Source organism: Pelodiscus sinensis, chromosome 17, assembly GCF_052426305.1.
Source record: "Pelodiscus sinensis isolate ZL-2025 chromosome 17, ASM5242630v1, whole genome shotgun sequence".
Taxonomy (NCBI): Eukaryota; Metazoa; Chordata; order Testudines; family Trionychidae; genus Pelodiscus; species Pelodiscus sinensis.
In genome coordinates, this window is record NC_143068.1 from 5508709 (window position 1) to 5527669 (window position 18961).

General features: G+C 54.2%; 1 protein-coding gene across 4 annotated transcripts in view; it reads right to left on the bottom strand.

The window, feature by feature from the left end:
* EPB41L1 (erythrocyte membrane protein band 4.1 like 1) overlaps positions 1-18961 on the bottom strand; it is a 168963-nt gene that overhangs the window by 16775 nt on the left and 133227 nt on the right. For all 4 annotated transcript variants that reach the window (XM_089769640.1, XM_075901384.2, XM_089769639.1 and 1 more), the window contains 6 exons: positions 9110-13513; positions 6781-7179; positions 4836-4946; positions 3380-3460; positions 3040-3102; positions 1518-1613 (listed from right to left, as the gene is read on the bottom strand). In XM_089769640.1, coding sequence (XP_089625766.1) covers positions 1518-1613; positions 3040-3102; positions 3380-3460; positions 4836-4946; positions 6781-7179; positions 9110-13513 — 5154 coding nt within the window. The remainder of the gene's footprint in view (positions 1-1517; positions 1614-3039; positions 3103-3379; positions 3461-4835; positions 4947-6780; positions 7180-9109; positions 13514-18961) is intronic.

Sequence of the window (18961 nt, forward strand, 5' to 3'; positions counted from 1 at the left end):
GTGTAGACGTACCCTGAGGGACAGCAAAGCATTTTGTCTCTGCGTGCTCTGGTTGCCCTCACTCAGGATACCACAGCACTCTGCAACATGGAGCCAGAGTTGCCCCTGGGCACTCTGGTGCTTCTCCTGGACATATTGCTGTGAGCCTGGCTGCGCTTTCTGCAGGCTGCCATCCAGGAGGTCCATCGGGGGGCTGTCAGTATGCAGGAGGCCCTGCGGGAGAGCTTCCACCCTGAGGAGCACTAAGAGCCTCCCTGGTCTGCCCCACTGGGGGCTTGTGCCTCATTCCTCCCTCACGTCCTTCCACTTACCCATCCCTAGCCCCCCTGCCTGATGTCAAATAAAATACACATATTTTCATGAACACAAACTCTCTTTATTTAACAAAACTGGGGGGGGGGAATGAAACTCTGGTGAGACTGGGGAAAGGAGGTGGGAGAGGGAAGGAGAGAGAGTGGGAGAGGGGAGGGGGAAACCTGGGAGGAGGGAGCTGGAAGTGGGAAGCAAGGGGAAGAAGAGGGAGGGGAAGCTCAGGCCTCAAGGTTGGGGGTCTCGCCGGAGCAACTTGATTTTCATGAGAACCTGCTCCTGGGTTCGCAAGTGGCTTTTGGTGGCCAGGCTGGCAGCTATCCTGCCATAGACGGCCGCGTTCCTCTGTCTAGTGTGGAGATCATGGACATTGGGGGCATCCCCCCCCAACCTGAATAAAGTCCATGATCTCTACCCTGGACCAGGAAGGTGCCTGCCTTCTCCGGGCCCTGGCAGGCTCCTGGGAGCTGGCAGACTGCTCCTGGGGAGCGGTGGAGGGCTGACTGCCAGTGGCTTGCTGACTCATGTTTTGGGGCCACTGAGTCAGAGGAAGTGACTGGCTGGATCTAGGCTGGCAGGCTTGGAGCTGGCAAAGGCACTGTGGCCGAAGTCAACCACTTTAAGGGCTCTGGGGAGGGGGGAGGGAGGGAGAGGAGTGTTCTTGTTTGAGGCCAGAGTTGCCACCAGGGCATCCTGGGAAGGGCTGGAGGCCCCCTATTTTGAAATAAGTGTCTATACAGCACTTATTTCAAAATAGCTATTTTGAAATTGGCGTTATTCCTCGTGGAATGAGGTTTACCAATTTTGAAATAAGCGCTCCACTATTTTGAATTAATTTCGAAATAGCGGTTTGGCTGTGTAGATGCTAGTAAAGTTATTTTGAAATAACGGCTGATATTTCAAAATAACTGTGCTGTGTAGACATACACTATGAAATTGTAATTTGTACTGACTTTGCTAGTGCTTTTTTATGTAGGCTGTTGTAAAAGTAGGCAAATATCAAGATGAACTGATGCACCCCTGGAAGACCTCTGCGAATTCCCAGGAGTACATATGCCTTGGGCTGAGAACCACTGAATTAGTGTGTATTTGCTCCTGTACAATCTGCAGTGCTATTTCTCTCACCCCCAAAGGAACCAGCTTCCCTGCCAACAAGGTGCACTTTCAGCAACGCCCCTCTCCTGACTTTGTGCCGGCATCATCCTTACCTTGGTAACATGGGTAGTGGTGGAGGTGGAGAGGGTTTCTGCGGTGGCACCAAATATGCTGGTGAGAACTTCCTTCCCAGCAGAGCTGCTGGTGATCTAAGAACATGCAAGGAAGATCTGTGTCAACAGGACCGAGGGCAAGGGCAGCCCTGAAAGGACTGCCCCTTCCCCATGTGCTATCAGTGTGGGCCCAGGGAGATGCCAAAATGCCTACGACACCCTGGCTCTTAAGATGTATCATTCAACCATCCCTATTCTTTCTTATTCCTTTTCTCTCTTGCACACTGTCTTCCCCAGCTGCTCCTAGATTGCCTCTGTGCTGTGCTGGGGAGGTTGGGAGACAGGGCTTGGGTCACCCACCAGAGTGCAACCAGAGGGAGAGCTGTGCCAGCCGGGGCTAGCTGAGTCTAACCCTGCCCTTCTTGGATGAGATGGGGAGCCAGCCCACGAGGGGAGAGGAAGATGACAAAGGAGAAGAGAGACATGGGGCTCAGCAAGGCCAGGCTCACTCAGCGGTCAGCCTGTGGCTAGCTGCTTGGCTGCCAGACTGTCTGTCTGCTGTGCTGAGGGGGGACGGGTGTGCAAGGCAAGAGAGAGGCTGTACCATGCTTACAACCAGTCTGAGTGGTTTTGTGGGGACAAGCTGTCTCCAGAGCAGCCACAACAGCTGATGGAGCAGCGAGGACCACAATTCCGGTCCTCTGCATTTCCGGTCCCATCTCCAGACTCAGAAGAGTTATGGACAGATGCAATGCTGGGCTCAGCGTATGGCCCAGGTGCACCTACCCCCTTTTCTCAGCTGCAGGCATCTCAAGTGTGTGTGCTGCTTTGGGACACAGGCCCTGCTCAGCGACTGACTGGTGCAAGGGGCAGCTCCGGGCTGGGCCTGCCCCACCTACCAGTACTCAAAAGGGGGAAGCACTAACACACAGAGTGCAGCCCAAAGGCCTGATCCTGCAAATTGCTGCCCATGGGCATTGATGGAAGCCAAGCATCACCCCCCAGAGCCCGGATCTGCATCTGGAGCACAGAATTGGCCTTCCAGGGTCCATGCCATTAGTGATAGTAGACCAAGCCCTGCGTGCTGCTGCTCAAGCAGGTCTCCCCTGGAGTCAATGAGAGCTTTGCTTGACGGAGGAGCTAGCCTCGGGAGCTCTCCCCTCCCACTCGCTGTGCAGCGTGTGCTTGTTTGGGGCAATAGAAAGGCCCCAGTGGCAGACTGGCCCTGCCTTGCCTTGCACCCCTTAGGCAACCGGGAAGGCAGCCTGTCCTCTCTCCTGCTCCCCAGAACTCCCTCCGCTGAAGGAGCTGGTGTTCCCCGTCCCCAGCGGAAGGAGGGTGTCTGCGGCCAGGAAAAGGTAAAGCAGCAGGTGCATGAGCCAGCAGGTGAGGCAGCCTAATGGTAGAGGCCAGGGCCAGCCCCAGAGGGGTGGCGTTTCCCCGCCAGGCAGCATTCCTGCCGCAGCCCAGGGCCTCTGTCCAGCACCGAAACCTGGGCAGCGGAAGCAGCCTCTCAACTCACCGGAGACACGGAGCGGAATTCGGCCGCGGGGCCCGTCCCCTTCCCAGGCTTGGCGCAGTGATCCTGGAGGAACAACATTACACTGGAGCACTGGCACAAGCGCAAGCAGGACAGACTGCTGCCTGCCTCTGGGCGGGTCTGCAGGCCTCTCCCTTCATCTGCTGGAACCTTCAGGGACCGGGACAGTGTCCTTCCGTCCTTGTCCCCAATGGACCAGCATTCCCAACTCCCCCCCAAGCTCAGGGCTGCTCTCTCTCCCCCAGCACCCAGGCCTCAATCAGACGCCACCACTTAGGGCCCCCGGGGAAGTCGGCCTGGCTCCGCAGAGCCACCTGCTTACTGCGGCCATTGAGACGCTTTCTGTGGTGACAACGTGGGACGTGGCTGTGGTCTCTTTTCCGCCCGCCGTGCCTCTGTCGACCTGCGAAGGGAAGGGGAGACCAGGTGAGTGTGCGAGGATGCAGCCGGGGAGCGAGCCAGCTAGGAAGGAGCGCTTGGTCTGCTGCTGATGCACTGGGGGTAGGGAAACCGCAGAACTGCCTTGAAGCTGCAGACGGGCAGTAACTAGCCTGGAGCCATGTATTTAATGAACAGGAATGCAAACCACAGGCTGCTACTATCTGCCCCCACCCAAGCACAGCCAGAGAGCAATGCACAGCAATGCTGCACACCTGCTCAGGAGAGGATGCAAATCCTGAGTTTGCGGGGCATGTGCGGTGGAGAGCGAGGGGGTGTGCAATGGGTACTTTAACCTCCAGGAGGGGGATGGGGCCTTGATTTCATGTCTCTAGAGAAGGAGAGAGCTCATGAGTCTTTGTGCCATCTAGTCTAGGGGTGGGCAAACCTTTTGGCCTGGGTACGGAAATTGTATGGATGCGGCTGTTACCAAGGTGGGGGAGGGGGCTCTTTGGGTTGTTGCATGGGGGGGGGGGGGGTTCTACAAGGGAGTTACTGAGGTGGGGGGAGGGAGACTAATGGGAGCTCTACGGGGGCAGTACTGGGGAAGCAGCCAAGCAGTAAGGATAAGCCTGGATAAGGTTTGCCTATAAGCCCCTGAAGAGCTCCGCACCCTCTGTCCGTGTTTCCCAGAGCACCAGGCTGACGGGGTTGCGACCACGCCACCCAGGCACTGGGGTGAGGCTGCGAGGGAGGGCAGAAGGGGAAGGGCCAGGGGCTATCCTCCCTGGACAGCCGGATCACCGGCCACCGCTGCTTCCCAAGTCTGTCCCAACCCCGCTTCGCGGCCTGAAGGGTCCAATGGCCAGATGTGCCCACAGGCTGTAATTTGCCATGCTCTGATCCGGTCTGAGGCAGCCTAGCATTTTACAGGATTAAAAAGAAGCCTCACCAAACTGACCAGCACATTTTAAAATCCTCACCTGATCTAAGGGTATGTCTCCACTACAGCGGCTAAGCTGCGGTGCTGTAGCTGGGCCATTGTGGCACTGACGCTACACCAACAGACGAGGTTTTCCATAAGGTAGGAAATCTACCTCTCCGAGTGGTGGCACCAAGGTCAACCTAGCCCTACGTGTACGAGCGGTTAGGTTGGCCTAACAAACATCCCACGGGGTGTGGACAATGGGGCTAGGCTTTAAGGTGTAGCTCAGGCCCCAGAAATGCATTCCATTGGTGTGGCCTGGGCAGAAAGAACCCGCATGATTTGCTTTTGTCTGTGGATTTTGCTAACTCCAGACTGAGGCTCTGTAGAAAGCACGTTGGTGCAAAGCTGCTGCCTCGTGCACTTTGTGATTGGCTGTGTTGTGCACTTCAGCAAGTGCAAAGGGGCAAATCACCTGTGTTGTTTCCATTGTGGTGACCCTCTGGTGCACAGAGACCTCTGGTTCCGCCTTCTTCGTGCCAGCAACGGCGCTGACAGTCACAGTCTCTGTTTTCACAACGGATGACTGCAGAGGGAACACAGCAAGTCAGCCACAGACTGCGTGAAACTGTGTTGGCTCCTGGGGCTTGGTTAAAACGCAACAGCATCTTAGTATGTGCTGAATTGCTCCCCTTTCCCTGAACTGCACATCTTAGTATCTTCCTCCCGCAGTTCATGCACCCGGCAACGCATGCTGGGAAGAGCTATGGGTGCCAGGAGGCCTGCGATGCATTTACAAGGTCCCTGTCTTGGATCACTACAGGCCTCTTTACCCTGAGAGACACACAGCACGGACCAGCATCACCCATAGTGCACCCAATCACTGCAGGCTTCTACACAACTAGCCGGTGCACCCCGAGCCAGAGCTTCATGTGCCTTCAGCCGGTCTTCTCCTGAGAAGGCTTCCAAGTGCCCTGGTTTGTAACAAATGGCCACTTGAGACAGGCATGAGACCCACCAAGCTCGTTTCACTGGTGGCCTAAGGGAAGATTTGTAACGCTGGGTTAGATTTACCCCTGTGGGTGTGTGGAGAGGCACAGCTACATCCCTGGAGCCAGGCTGACCCTCAGGGATGCAGGGCAGAGGAGGACTTGCACACACAGAGGTGGTGTGAGTAGCACCTGTCCATGTGGTTGGAACCCTGCTGGTGAAGGCTGCCCAGGGGACACACTGATGCAGCTTTCACCCAGGTGCGCTGGCCATGCCCCTTCCCTCACTTTCTGGGCTGTGCAGGTCTCTGCAGGCCAGTGTGGCAGAGGGAAGGTTGCAGCCACTTCCCCACCTCTGCCAGCGTGGGACTGGAGTGAATTGGAGGCCCAGTTCTTCCCATGGCTCCCGCGGTTGGAGGATACGCTCTGAACACAGCTTTCAGCTCCAACACCCTGTGGATGCCTTCAGGGATGCTGGCTTCACGTCTTGGTCTTATCCTGCATGGGTTTGGTCCTAACATTTGGCTCTGCAGGGGCCTGGTGCGAATCGCCTTGTGGGGAAGCGCTTGATGAGGGGCCACATGTCAGTAACACACCAAACTGGCACCTGGGCCCAAGGGTCGGACACCAGCAACTCTACCAGGTGCTATTCTGGCAGAACAGGACACTGCCGAGGGGCAGCCCTCCCTGATCCTCAGTTCTCTGGATCGCGGTGCCGCGTACGCTCTCCACCGAGGCTGGGTTCCTCTGCCAGCGGCAGGAGAGACCCAGGAACACTGGCGGCCAGAAGACACAATCCATGGTGAGGAACTGAGGCCTTGGACGCAGTTTCAGAATTGCAGAGAGCAAAGAGCTTCATTCACTGGGGCCCAGGCCTGCCCTGCTCTCTGGCACGTGGACACTGGTAGTCTCTCTAGCAAGTCCATGTGCAGTTTGTTTACCTGATTATCCCCCTCGCAAGACCTTTCTATCACGTCCCACCAGCCCTTATGTAAGTTATTCCTTCCCCAGTAGGACCATAGGTTAACCGGCAAGACGTGACTTCAGCGTGCACGCTATTTCATGCAACACACCAGAACAGAGACTTGGGTTAAGAGACACACGCATGCTGCTACAGTACAGGCACAGGGCTCTCCAGCCAAACACAGTGAGTTAAGATGACGACGGCTTTTTCAGTTAAAAGACACACAGACACACTTAGCAGTACAATCGTGCACCGGAGGAGTCAGTAACAGCCATGCAAAACAGAGAGAACATTCATTAGAGGACAACAAAGACACTCCAGAGGCTCTCTGGGTTCTGAAAGCTGGCATGCTCTTCCAAACAGATGCAAGGGGCATGCTGGTCAAGCAACACCAGATGCCAAGACAGATAACACTGTGAGATGAGGACACCGCGACATAAGTCTTGCGGCATGGCTCCCCATTGTACCTCAAAGTGGGATACGTCTGGGATATGGTGGGAGGCCTGATCTTCTTCCTTGACATCTTCTTCTTGGCCAGGAGCTACTTTGTCAGCATCGTGGGAAGAAATCACACCTTCTGCTTCCATCTCACTCCTGTCTCTATCAAGCTCAGGCAGACTTCTGGAGAAGTCTTCAAAGGCTGTGCCATGGAAGTCGCCGATAACAGTAAAGTCCACTTCAGCTTCCAGGCTGGAGGTCGAGCTGACTGTGATGCTCGAACACTTTCGTTCGATGGCCAGGTGGTTGTCCTTCAGAAAGACAGAATCCTTCTCCTGGTCTTGCTCCTCATCCCCAGTGTCGCTCTCAGGGCCCCTGTGTCGAGGTGGCTTCACTTTCTCCTCTGTGCCCTCCCTCGCTCCCGCTCTCTGAATGAGACACAATGGCGGAGAGAGACTCAGACTGTAGGTACCGAAGGAATGGCTAGAGCTGGCTAGGCCAACAGGGGGAGAGGGAGGAGGCAGCTGGGGAAATGTCACAGTAGGGGATTCAAACACAACTCAAGCATGAAAACAGAAACCTTTTTGACAGCAGCAACTTTGCAGGGGGAATTGATTTGGTCTGATTTGTAGAGAGGAATTAGAAAAGAAATAATAATAATCATCATCATCATAATCATAATAAAGAAAAGCTGTCCAAAAGAAATTCTCAGGCATGTCACTGAGCCTGACAGAAGACATGTGCAAAACAACAGGTGTGTTAAGAGACATTTATAAACAGCTCAGACTGCAATCGTGTGTAAGTTTGGCACCAAAACAAACAAGGAAGGTAAAAGGGGAGAGGACAAGAGTTTGAATGAAAGAAAAGAAAAAAGCTCCATCAGTTGCATGTATTCAAGGGGAAGCAAAGGAGCTTGTCAATTTCACTGAGCTCACCCCATAAGAGTTTTACACTCACTGTGCTGGGGCGTCACTGGAGGTTTTTATGTGCTCGTTTTAATCATATATATGGGAGGAACAGTCAGTGTTTACACACAGAAGTCCCATGAATGTGATGGGACAGGGCCCCACCCTGCAGGGGTTCCTGCTGGGAGCTGAACAGAGTGCTTGTGTGAAAACCAGCCCAGACACCGTAATGCTTCCCTAAAGTTTGCTGCACATCAGGAGCGGGCCCATTTGGGTTTAATCGGCTGAGTGGTTAATCAGTGTAATTGACAACAAACTCAGAGCAAAGAGATAGCCTTCCTCTGCCGGCTCCTCTCGAACAATGTGCATACCTCTCAACTGGCCCAGCACAGAATAAATTTCACCCCACCTTGCTTGCCACCTGGGTACTGCTCAGAAATCTGGAATTAAATGTTATTTTTGGTTTAAGATTTGCTTTTTGCTCAAGGAACAGTTTCATTCCTCTATACAGGCTGTACCAAAGCCCACTGACGTCAGTGGAAAGCCGTCCAGTGACCTCACTGTGCTCAGGGTCAGCCCCTCACAAAGTCAGCAATACCCCCCACTTTGGTTGGAACGTTCCATCTCGGCTGCTTTTTATCCAGATGACTCGTGGGTTGAGAGGTATGAGACACGGGGGTCTCCAACAAACTCAAGAGGAGCATATACATATACATATATAGATATACGTATGTATAGCAGCTCTGCAAGGGGGAAGGAGTCAAAAGCATACAGTCCTCAGCTGGTTAAGGTGAGCTTTCATACTTTGGAAAGAAGCAGTTAGTAAAATAGCAGTGAGACCTGGGAGACCACTGGAATACCAGTCCTTAAACTCTCTTCTTTCAGGGTGGCTTTAACTGATGGGCCAGATAAATCCTTTTCTTTCCCAATTGGTTCTTGAGATTTGCTCTGGATTAGAGAAAAGGGTTAGTCTTTGGCAACGAACTCCAAAAGGAACTGAGCTAGTACCTTAGAAGAGCAGCAGAAAGCTATTTCACCCTCCAGCCACCAGCTTGCCAAAGTTGGGAGGGAAGTGGGAGGGACTCAAAAGCCGAGCAAGAGGGGACAACAATTTAAGAAGTGCAAGGGGCGAGCTGGAAGCATGGGAATTTTGCTGCTAGGTGTGTGTGGGGGGATATAAAAGCTCTCTGATCGGCACCCCAGGCCCCGTTCTTGCTCCTGGGCATGAAGCTCATGTGCCCAGTTTAACATTAGCAGCTGGCATTCTGGTGGCCAGCGGGTCTGCATTCAGCTTAGGAGTCAGGCCACAGACACATACATAAAGGACAGGGAATGCAAAGCGGCTGTTCTCAGTCAATGGATGTGTGAGGTGCCATTGAACATGATCATAAAAAAAAGAGCCACGCAACATGCTTATGAACTTTCCGTTGGGACAGTTCATGGGAGGAGTTACCACAGCTTCTCTCAGAGTGATTTCACAGCCCGAGTCAGGGGAAGCAAGTCTGCTGTCATCATCTCCTCTGCGCTTTGAATCGGTGGAAACGCCTTCCTTCGACGATGGAGGCTGGGAAGGCGCTCTTGTGCCTGTCTGGTATTCCCCACCAGGCACTCCCCCAGCATGCCTGGCTCTGTCATTTGAGGCACCCAAGGGTGTGGGAGACATAGCGAGGCCCGTGGCCTGCGGCGTTTCTACCTCTGTTTGTTTAGATGGTCTCTTGGTTTCACTTTCTCGTGGCCGCTCTTGGGCTGCTCTTTTTTGCTTATCAGAGAGTGAGCCACAAGCATAACCTTGTTCAAACAGCTTAATTTTAGAAGCCACAGAGGTTTTTTCATACGTCTCGCAGTCGTGTCCCTGTGAGCCCGGCCAGCCAGTGGTGATGGAGGGTGAAGCCAGCTCTGCAGGTGATTCCTTGGGCTCCCGAGATGTAACTTCCACCCCACCTGCAATGGATCTCAAAGGCCCAGGCTCTGGAGTTTGTTTCCTGTTGGTAGGCTTCCCGCCTTCAGCCACAGCAACAACAGGCTGTGACAGTTGCTTGGCCCCAGGTGATCCTCTTACAGGAGAGCTGGCGGGGAAGGCATCAGCTACTCCTCCTGAAGGAGGTTTATCCTTTAGTGGCTCGCCCATGGCAGAGCCTTGGCCCTTGAGAAGTACATCTGCCATGAAGCTTATGTCCTGAGGAGACTCACTCACCTTGGAGCCTCTAAGTAGCTCTCCCACACTGGGGATGAAATTTTGAGGCGGCTCACCTACAGCAGGGCCTGTGTCCTGGGGCGACTCGCCGGCCTTGGGGCCTGTGTCCTGGGGCGACTCGCCGGCCTTGGGGCCAGTGTCCTGGGGCGACTCGCCGGCCTTCGGGCCAGTGTCCTGGGGCGACTCGCCGGCCTTGGGGCCCGTGTCCTGGGGCGACTCGCCGGCCTTGGGGCCAGTGTCCTGGGGCGACTCGCCGGCCTTGGGGCCTGTGACCTGGGGCAACTTGCCGGCCTTGGGGCCTGTGTCCTGGGGCGGCTCGCCGGCCTTGGGGCCTGTGTCCTGGGGCGACTCGCCGGCCTTGGGGCCTGTGTCCTGGGGCGACTCGCCGGCCTTGGGGCCCGTGTCCTGGGGCGGCTCGCTGGCCTTGGGGCCCGTGTCCTGGGGCGACTCGCCAGCCTTGGGGCCCGTGTCCTGGGGCGGCTCGCCGGCCTTGGGGCCAGTGTCCTGGGGCGGCTCGCCGGCCTTGGGGCCAGTGTCCTGGGGCGGCTCGCCGGCCTTGGGGCCCGTGTCCTGGGGCGACTTGCCAGCCTTGGGGCCCGTGTCCTGGGGCGGCTCGCCGGCCTTGGGGCCTGTGTCCTGGGGCGGCTCGCCGGCCTTGGGGCCAGTGTCCTGGGGCGACTCGCCGGCTTTGGGGCCTGTGTCCTGGGGCGACTCGCCGGCCTTGGGGCCAGTGTCCTGGGGCGGCTCGCCGGCCTTGGGGCCAGTGTCCTGAGGTGGCTCGTTGGCCTTGGGGCCTGTGTCCTGGGGTGGTGCTCTGGCCTTGGTGTCTGCATCCGGGGATAGCACACTGGACTTGGGGCGCATGCTCTGGGGTAGTTCGCCCACCTTGGGGCTTGTATCATGGGGCGGCTCGCCCTTTGTGGGGTCTGTGCCCTGAAGCAGTTTGCAGACACTGGGGCCAGTGTCCTGGGGCAGCTCCCCAGCTTTGGGACCTGTGTCCTTGAGTGTCTCACCATCAGCAGGGCCCGCATCCTGGGGTGGCTCTCCTGCCTTGGGGACTGTGTTCTGGAGTGGCTGACCCTCAGCAGGGCCAGTGTCCTTGGGCAGCTCGCCAGCCTGGGGGCCAATATCCAGGGGCAGCTCGCCGGCCTTGGGGCCCGTGTCCTGGGGCGGCTCACCGGCCTTGGGGCCCGTGTCCTGGGGCGACTCGCCGGCCTTGGGGCCAGTGTCCTGGGGTGACTCTCCGGCATTGGGGCCTGTGTCCTGGGGCGGCTCGGCGGCCTTGGGGCCTGTGTCCTGGGGCGACTCGCCGGCCTTGGGGCCTAGGTCTTGGGGTGGCTCATTGGCCTTGGGGCCTAGGTCTTGGGGTGGTGCTCTGGCCATGGTGTCTGCATCTGGGGATAGCACACTGGACTTGGGGCGCATGCTCTGGGGTAGTTCGCCCACCTTGGGGCCTGTGTCCTGGGGCGGCTCGCCAGCCTTGGGGCCAATATCCAGAGGCAGCTCACCGGTCTTGGGGTCAATATCCAAGAGCGGCTCACCGGCTTTCTGGCCAGTGTCCTTGGGTGGCTCGCCGGCCTTGGGGCTAGTGTCCTGGGGAGGCTCCCCAGCCTTAGGGCCAGTGTCCTGATGTGGCTCTTTGGCCTCGGGGCCAGTGTCCTGGGGCGGCTCGCCGGCCTTGGGGCCTGTGTCCTGGGGCAACTCGCTGGCCTTGGGGCCTGTGTCCTGGGGCGACTCGCCGGCCTTGGGGCCTGTGTCCTGAGGTGACTCGCCGGCCTTGGGGCCTGTGTCCTGGGGCGACTCGCCGGCCTTGGGGCCAGTGTCCTGGGGCGACTTGCCGGCCTTGGGGCCTGTGTCCTGGGGCGACTCGCCGGCCTTGGGGCCTGTGTCCTGGGGCGGCTCGCCGGCCTTGGGGCCTGTGTCCTGAGGCGACTCGCCGGCCTTGGGGCCTGTGTCCTGGGGCGACTCGCCGGCCTTGGGGCCCGTGTCCTGGGGCGACTCGCCGGCCTTGGGGCCTGTGTCCTGGGGCGACTCCCCGGCCTTGGGGCCAGTGTCCTGGGGCGACTCGCCGGCCTTGGGGCCTGTGTCCTGGGGCGACTCACCGGCCTTGGGGCCTGTGTCCTGGGGCGGCTCGCCGGCCTTGGGGCCTGTGTCCTGGGGTGGCTCGCCGGCCTTGGGGCCTGTGTCCTGGGGCGGCTCGCCGGCCTTGGGGCCAGTGTCCCGGGACTGGGCCCCCACAGCAGGCTGGCTTAGTTTCTCTTTCTCTGGACTTTGTGTCGTGCTAGGAGGATGCTGCCAGGGAGGTTTCATAGGGGTTGGTTTCATCTCTATGGCTTCCATCTGAAGAACCATTTCTGACATGTTTCTTTCTCCTGACTCAGTTGTTTTCCTTCCAGTTACTGACATGCTAGAGGTTGCTCCCCCTTTCCACACGTCCTGCTTTTCTGACTCTTTCAGGCCTTCTGCCGGGATGGAGCTTGGTGCTGCACTGTCCCTCTGGTCTGGCTGCTGAGAGAGCTCAGATTTTCCACCTTCCCTGGGGTGGGAGCCAAGCTCTAATTCCACTATTGGGTCTTGCAGGTCCCCATCCTTCGATTCCTTCACTGGAGACTTTGACGTGGATTCACTTTTACCTTTTGATTCGCTGCCTATTGACCTGGCAGACTCCTCTTCCTCTGGTGCCTCTGGCCACTTCTCTGTAGCATGGTGCCCTAGGGAGAATGTCTTTTTGCTAAACTCTAGAACTTTCGCAGGTCTATCCGACTCTATACCTGGTTCATCAGTCTCTGACTTTCCTTGGCAACCTGTTGAGGATGTGGGTTGGAACTTCTTCTCTCCCCTTATAGCTGCTGGGTCAGATGCTGATTCAAGCTCAGGGCTCTTCCCTCTGTCATCTGAAAGGTCTGTTTGGGGCTCCAACCCCTCTTTTTCAGCAGGACAAGACTTTTCTTCCTCTTTCAATCTAAGGTGGATTTTACTCTCCATTTTGTCTCCTTCCATAGCTCCTATGTAGAAAATTCTCTCTCTAGCCAAAGACTCTTTCTCGTGATCACTTGATTCCACGGTAGCTTTAACACCTTTGGTGGGTGGGCTAGGTATTTTGGACTCTTCCTTATCTGAATCTGATGAGACAGACACAGGCTCCTGTACTGTAGCCTTGCTTGCTTTCTTTGGAGGTTCTGCCCCAGAAGGCTCAGACCTTAGTCTTTCATCTGCTTGGGAATCTCCAGGTTGTTGGCTTTGCTTGGCCTTGGCTTCCAAGGAGCCAGCTGGGTGCTCAAGTTCATTAATGATCACCTCTTCTTCCCCCTCCTTGGGCATCTGCTCTTTGCCCTTCTCTGACGGCTGACTTTCTTCCTCCAAAAGGGGTTCTTCTCTGGTTTCATGCTCATACACTTCATCCTCCCACACAGACTCAAAATCCTCTGGACTAGCAATCATTTTGGCTTTTGCACGGGTGTCCAGTTTGACACTTACTGGTTCCTCTTGTGCTGCTTCTTCTTTGGCTTTCCCTACAGCAATGTCCACTTTTAATAAGCTCACACTTGTTTGCGCCTCTGAAGTTCTTGTGCATGCATCATCTTTGGTTCCCACAGCTTTCCTTAGAGCAAGCTCTTCCAGCCTAGATGTTTCTCTCTCTATAAATACCCAATGCTCTGAACCCTGTATTGCAATTTGAGCAAGAAAAGTTAGCATCAAACATACTTTACTCACATAGCTGATCACTGTTTTATTAAGTAACAGAAGGCCGTATTGACTAAACCATTATTATGCATGCAACAACTGAGGCAGAAATGCAAATAAAGGAACTAGCAAGTAACCAACTAATAGCAGGTATTGAAATCTAGGGGCCTGATATTGTATGATTGGTCTAGGGAGTCAATGGAAAAAAGGTTGCTTAGTGTCTCACTGGGCGGGACCCCTCTCCCTTTTCGAATGCTTGGGACTAAATTCTTATTTTCAAAATTAGCAATTGCACCGGGGGAAAAAGAGGCCTCACTTTCCACTAACGTGTTAGTGAAACTATCACCATGTTTCTTGAACTGCTGTAGGACAGAACTGAACTTGAAAGACGCTGACATTCTACATTTTGTTGTTTTTCACTGACATTTTGAATTTGGATGAAAAACAGGATGAAATTTTCTAGAACACGTTAATCGAAATTATGCCCCATTTTTCAAGCAGCTCCACTCTGAGCTATGCCCAAGTATGTCAGATTGACACGGGGCAAGCAAGGAGAGAGTTTGCCTCATATTCAACTCCATCTGCATTAAACAGCTTGGACTGATTCCAAAGCCAATCAAGCTTTGGGAGAATCTCACAGGATATTTTCAAAGGAGAGTTAGGTACAGGCCTTTATGTGCAGTCAGAATGTTTTTACTGTGCTACAAATCTTCAGTTTCCTCTTCACACCTGATTTTTGCCACAGCTGTTTGCTAGAAAGCCTCACTTCTGTAAGAATTTGTCTCTCTGCCAGCCCATCTGTCTATAGAGCCCCTTCTGCTCTGAGTTCAAGCCCACCACTCAAATAGCCCAGGCCTGTGATCCTGAGTCTATTCCCAGATTAGTGGTCCTATAGCATCACTACTTCCTAGACACCCTTGACACCTGTGAAGAGTTTGGCACTGGCACTGGTCACATGAGTTAGAGCTTCCCCTAATTTCTCAGCTCTCTAGACACACCTGATCAGAGGCAACAATTTATCTACAATCCTAGCAAAACTTAGTGCAGGCAACTCAGAAAGGAGCCCATCACAAAAGACAATCTAGAAACACAAGGACAGGGCAGGACAGCTGCTACAGCTACAAGCACTGCAGAAAGGACCAAGAAAAGCAGTTGTGGCAGGGCGTTGCCCTGTACTGGCCCTTTAAGGGGCTAAGACCTGGAGTCGGGAGGAAGCCCAGCTGAGGCAGCTAAGAGGGCCCAGCTGGAGGCCATATAGAGCAGCTCCTGGGAGGAGGAAAGGGACCTGCCTGCTTGCAGGGGCTGCCTGTGATGATAGGCCGACTCAGCCATCGCCAAGGGTGCCCCCTTCAACGGGGTGCCCAGGGCACCCAATGAGACATCACGCCATTGAGGGCCATGCAGGCGGGGGCGCCGATTGCGTGTTCCACCTGGGTGCCAGCTGCCGCAGCCCCTCAGACTACCCCTGCCTGCCTGCAGTGAGAGAGGCTTCAGCCTAGCAAACCCAGGCTACCTGGACTGAGGCCCAGGGGCTGCAAGGAGGCAGTCATGGAGGGCAGGGCTTGCAAGGAGGCAGCCCTAAAAGGCCAGACTGCAAGGAGGCAGCCGTAGTTCGCAAGGAGGCAGCTGCAGTAGGCTGGGGGAGTTTGAGCCAGGGAAGCCCCAGGCCATAAGTCCGCAAGGCAGGGTTGCAGGAGGCAACTGGGCAGGAAGAGTGGGAGAAGAACTGGGGGTCCTAGAGAGTAGGGAGGACCCTGGAGGAGGAGTGGAGGAAGAACACTGTTGGTCCAGAAGGGGGCGTGGACCAAGACCGGAGTGGTCACTGCCGGAGGGCAGTGCCCTGAAGAGAACACCTCACCCAAAGGGGGCACGTCGGCATCGGAGCGGCCAGCTACTTCCCCAAAGCCACCCTGAGGGAAGAAGCTGTGCGTGAAAGTGCGTTGAACCCGCTACACAGTACAACAAGCTACAATATCCAGCAAATACACAGCACCCTGCAGCAGGGACATGGAAAGGTATTTGCTATTTAACAGGCTGTAGCGATCTATTGCTACACAGAGGAGCAGGCTGCCAGGTCACTATTATCATCACTAGTCCACTGGCACTGCAATGTACACGTTTCGTCTCAGAGGACAGCTAAAAGCTTTCCCAGCTGGACATGCACAGCACTGCTGAAGTGTAGCCACTGCTGGGGTAGTAGGTGGGAAATAACCCACTAGAACACAACAGCAGGAGGATGGGAGTTTTCTTCAACAAGGAAGTCAAGCTGACAGTCTGCTCCACGTCCGTGGGATTTGCATCACTCGCACTGAGTAGCCAGGACTTAAGGGGGGTGTATTTAAAGCTCTCACTTGGCATTCAGTCTCTAATGACATCAGAATACTGCAGCATCTTCATGCAGTAACTGGTTGGCTGTGGCTCAGTGTAGTCTATTGCTGGATTGTACATTCCCAATGCAGTGTAGTGTACGGCAAGCTGCAGTCCAAATGAGTGGACCATAGGGGGATGGCGTACCCTCGGATGGCCTGCTGCCAGAAGACAGTGTCTCCTGAGGCTGACCATGTTGTTTTTCTGTGGTACAAAACAGCAAATTTCAGCATCAAAATATTTGCAGCTGGCTGCACTGGTCCTCTTCCAACAGAGAAAAGTCTGAGCTGGAAAGAGACGTAAACTAAAATGAGCAGAAATGACTGTATCCATCAAGGGCCTGGGTACCGGCTGGCACTGACAAGGGCAGAGAAGTGAATACTGTGTCATTCAAACCAGGTGGAAACATAAATCCCACATAAGTCCTATAAGTCCCTGTAGAAAGAAAACGCCCAAGTAGGGAATCATCAAATTTTGGAAGTAAATATGTGGTTGCGCAGATGGTGTCGCAGAGAGGGCTTTGGATTCTTCGACCATGGGATGCTGTTCCAGGCACAAGAGTTGCTAGGAAGAGATGGGATCCACCTAACAAAGAGGGGAAAGCATCTTCGTGGGCAGGCTTGCAAACCTAGTGAGGAGGGTTTTAAATTAGGTTCGTCGAGGGATAGTGACCTAAGCTCTGAGGTAAGTGGGGAGGCGGGATACCGGGAGGAAACACAAGGAGGAAGGTGTAACAGAGGAGGACCCCTGATTCGTACGGAGACGGTAGGGCAATCAGCTAGTATCTAAGGTGTCTGTATATGAATGCAAGAAGCCTGGGAAACAAGCAGGAAGAATTGAAAGTCCTGGCACAGTCAAAGAACTATGATGTGATTAGAATAACGGAGACTTGGTGGGAGAACTCCCATGATTGAAGCACTGTCATGAAACAGCTCAGGAAGAACAGGCGGGGGAGAAAAGGAGGAGGAGTTGCACTGTATGTAAGAGAGCAATGTGATTGCTCAGAGCTCCAGCATAAAGCGGGAGAAAAGCCTGTTGAGAGTCTTTGGGTTAAGTTTAGAGGCAGGAGCAAAAAGGGTGATGTCATTGTGGGTGTCTGCTATAGACCGCCGGATCAGGGGGATGAGGCAGACGAGGCTTTCTTCAGACAGCTAAGAGAAGCTTCCAGATCACAGGCCCTGCTTCTCATGGGGGACTTTAATCACCCTGACATCTGTTGGGAGACCAATACAGCAGTTCACAGACAATCCAGGAACTTTTTGGAGAGTGCTGGGGACAGCTTCCTGGTGCAAGTGCTGAAAGAACCAACCAGGGACCATGCACAGCTTGGCCTGCTGCTCACAGCAGGGAGGAATTAGTAGGGGAAGTAGAGGTGGGTAATGACCATGAGATGGTTGAGTTTAGGATCCTGACCAAAGGAAGAAAGGCGAGCACCCAAACACTGACCATCGACTTCAGAAAAGCAGACTCTGACTCCCACAGGGTGTGTCTACACTACCACCCTAGTTCGAACTAGGGTGGTAGTGTAGACACACCCTCAGAGAACTGATGGGCCGGATCCCCTGGGATGCTAACAGGAGGGGCTAAGGCAGGCATGTCCAAAGTCCAGCCCGCGGGCCAATTGCGGCCCGTGTTCCGGTTTAATACAGCCCCACAGGTAATTTGGCAATATCTATTTTTATGGCCCCCAACGAATCCCCGAGTGCCGCTCAGGACTAAGGATGAGCTCGGGCGTGTTCGCAGCTCCATGTACCCGAACCCGCTGGGAAGCTGACAGCGCGCAGCGCTAATCACAGGTACTGAGACATTTTCCTGGTCCGCAGCTGCAGAGATCAGGAAATGTCTCAGTACCTGTGATTGGTGCTGCGCGCTGTCAGCTTCCTGGCAGGCTCGGGCACGTGGAGCTGCGAACACGCCCGAGCTCATCCTTAGACTCTTCACCACACACAGCCACAAAGGCAAGAGAATTCTTGTTGAGCAGTGTATTAGTGCTCGGACGAACACACTTAGACCAAAACCTCTGGTACTGCGCTCACATGATCCCTTCCCCTTCTGGTCAATTTCAAAAATGGCGACTGTAAATAAGAGAAGGAAAGTTGACAGTGAGGGCCGCTGCTTCCAGGACAGGTGGAAAGTGGAATATTTCTTCATTGAAATACGGAATCACTGTGTTTGTCTGATATGCCAAGAGACTGTGGCTGTTTATAAGGAACTTAATGTCAAGAGACACTACCAGTCGAGACATAGCACATACGACAAGCTAACAGGGCGTGACCGCAGTGAAAAGTTGAAGCAACTTGAAGCTGTTTTAATGTCACAACAGCGATTTTTCACAAGAGCCCGTGAGTCAAATGAAAATGCCACAAGGGCGAGCTATGAGGTGGCAACGTTAATTGCTAAAAATTGCAAATCTTTTGCTGAGGGTGACTTTATCAAAGAACGCGTTATGAAAATGGTTGAGAATATCTGTCCCGAGAAGAAGCAAGAGTTTGCCAACATTTGCCTGGCTTGTAAAACTGTAGCATGGAGAATTGAAGAGATTTCATCAGATATTAAGAGACAGTTGACATCCAAAGGAGTGGATTTTGACTTCTTTTCAATAGCCTGTGATGAAAGCACGGACCTGTCTGACACAGCTCAGTTGCTGATTTTTATGAGAGGGGTGGACGATGAAATGAATGTGACTGAAGAGCTACTTGACCTCCAGAGCCTTATGGACCAAACAAGAGGAAAAGATTTATTTGTTTCTGTTAGTTCCGCCATAGATGACATGAAACTGCCTTGGAACAAAACTACTGGGAATTATTACTGATGGGGCACCTGCCATGGCTGGTGAACGAAGTGGATTATCAACCCTAATCTGTAACAAGGTAATCGAAGAAGGAGGCAAAGCTATTAAACTCCATTGTATCATTCATCAACAAGTTCTCTGTGCTAAACATCTCAAATATGATCATGTTATGAAACCGGTGCTAAAGACTATTAATTTTATTCGCTCTAAAGCCCTGTGCCACCGCCAGTTTAAACAGTTTCTACTGGACATCCAGGCTGAATACGAAG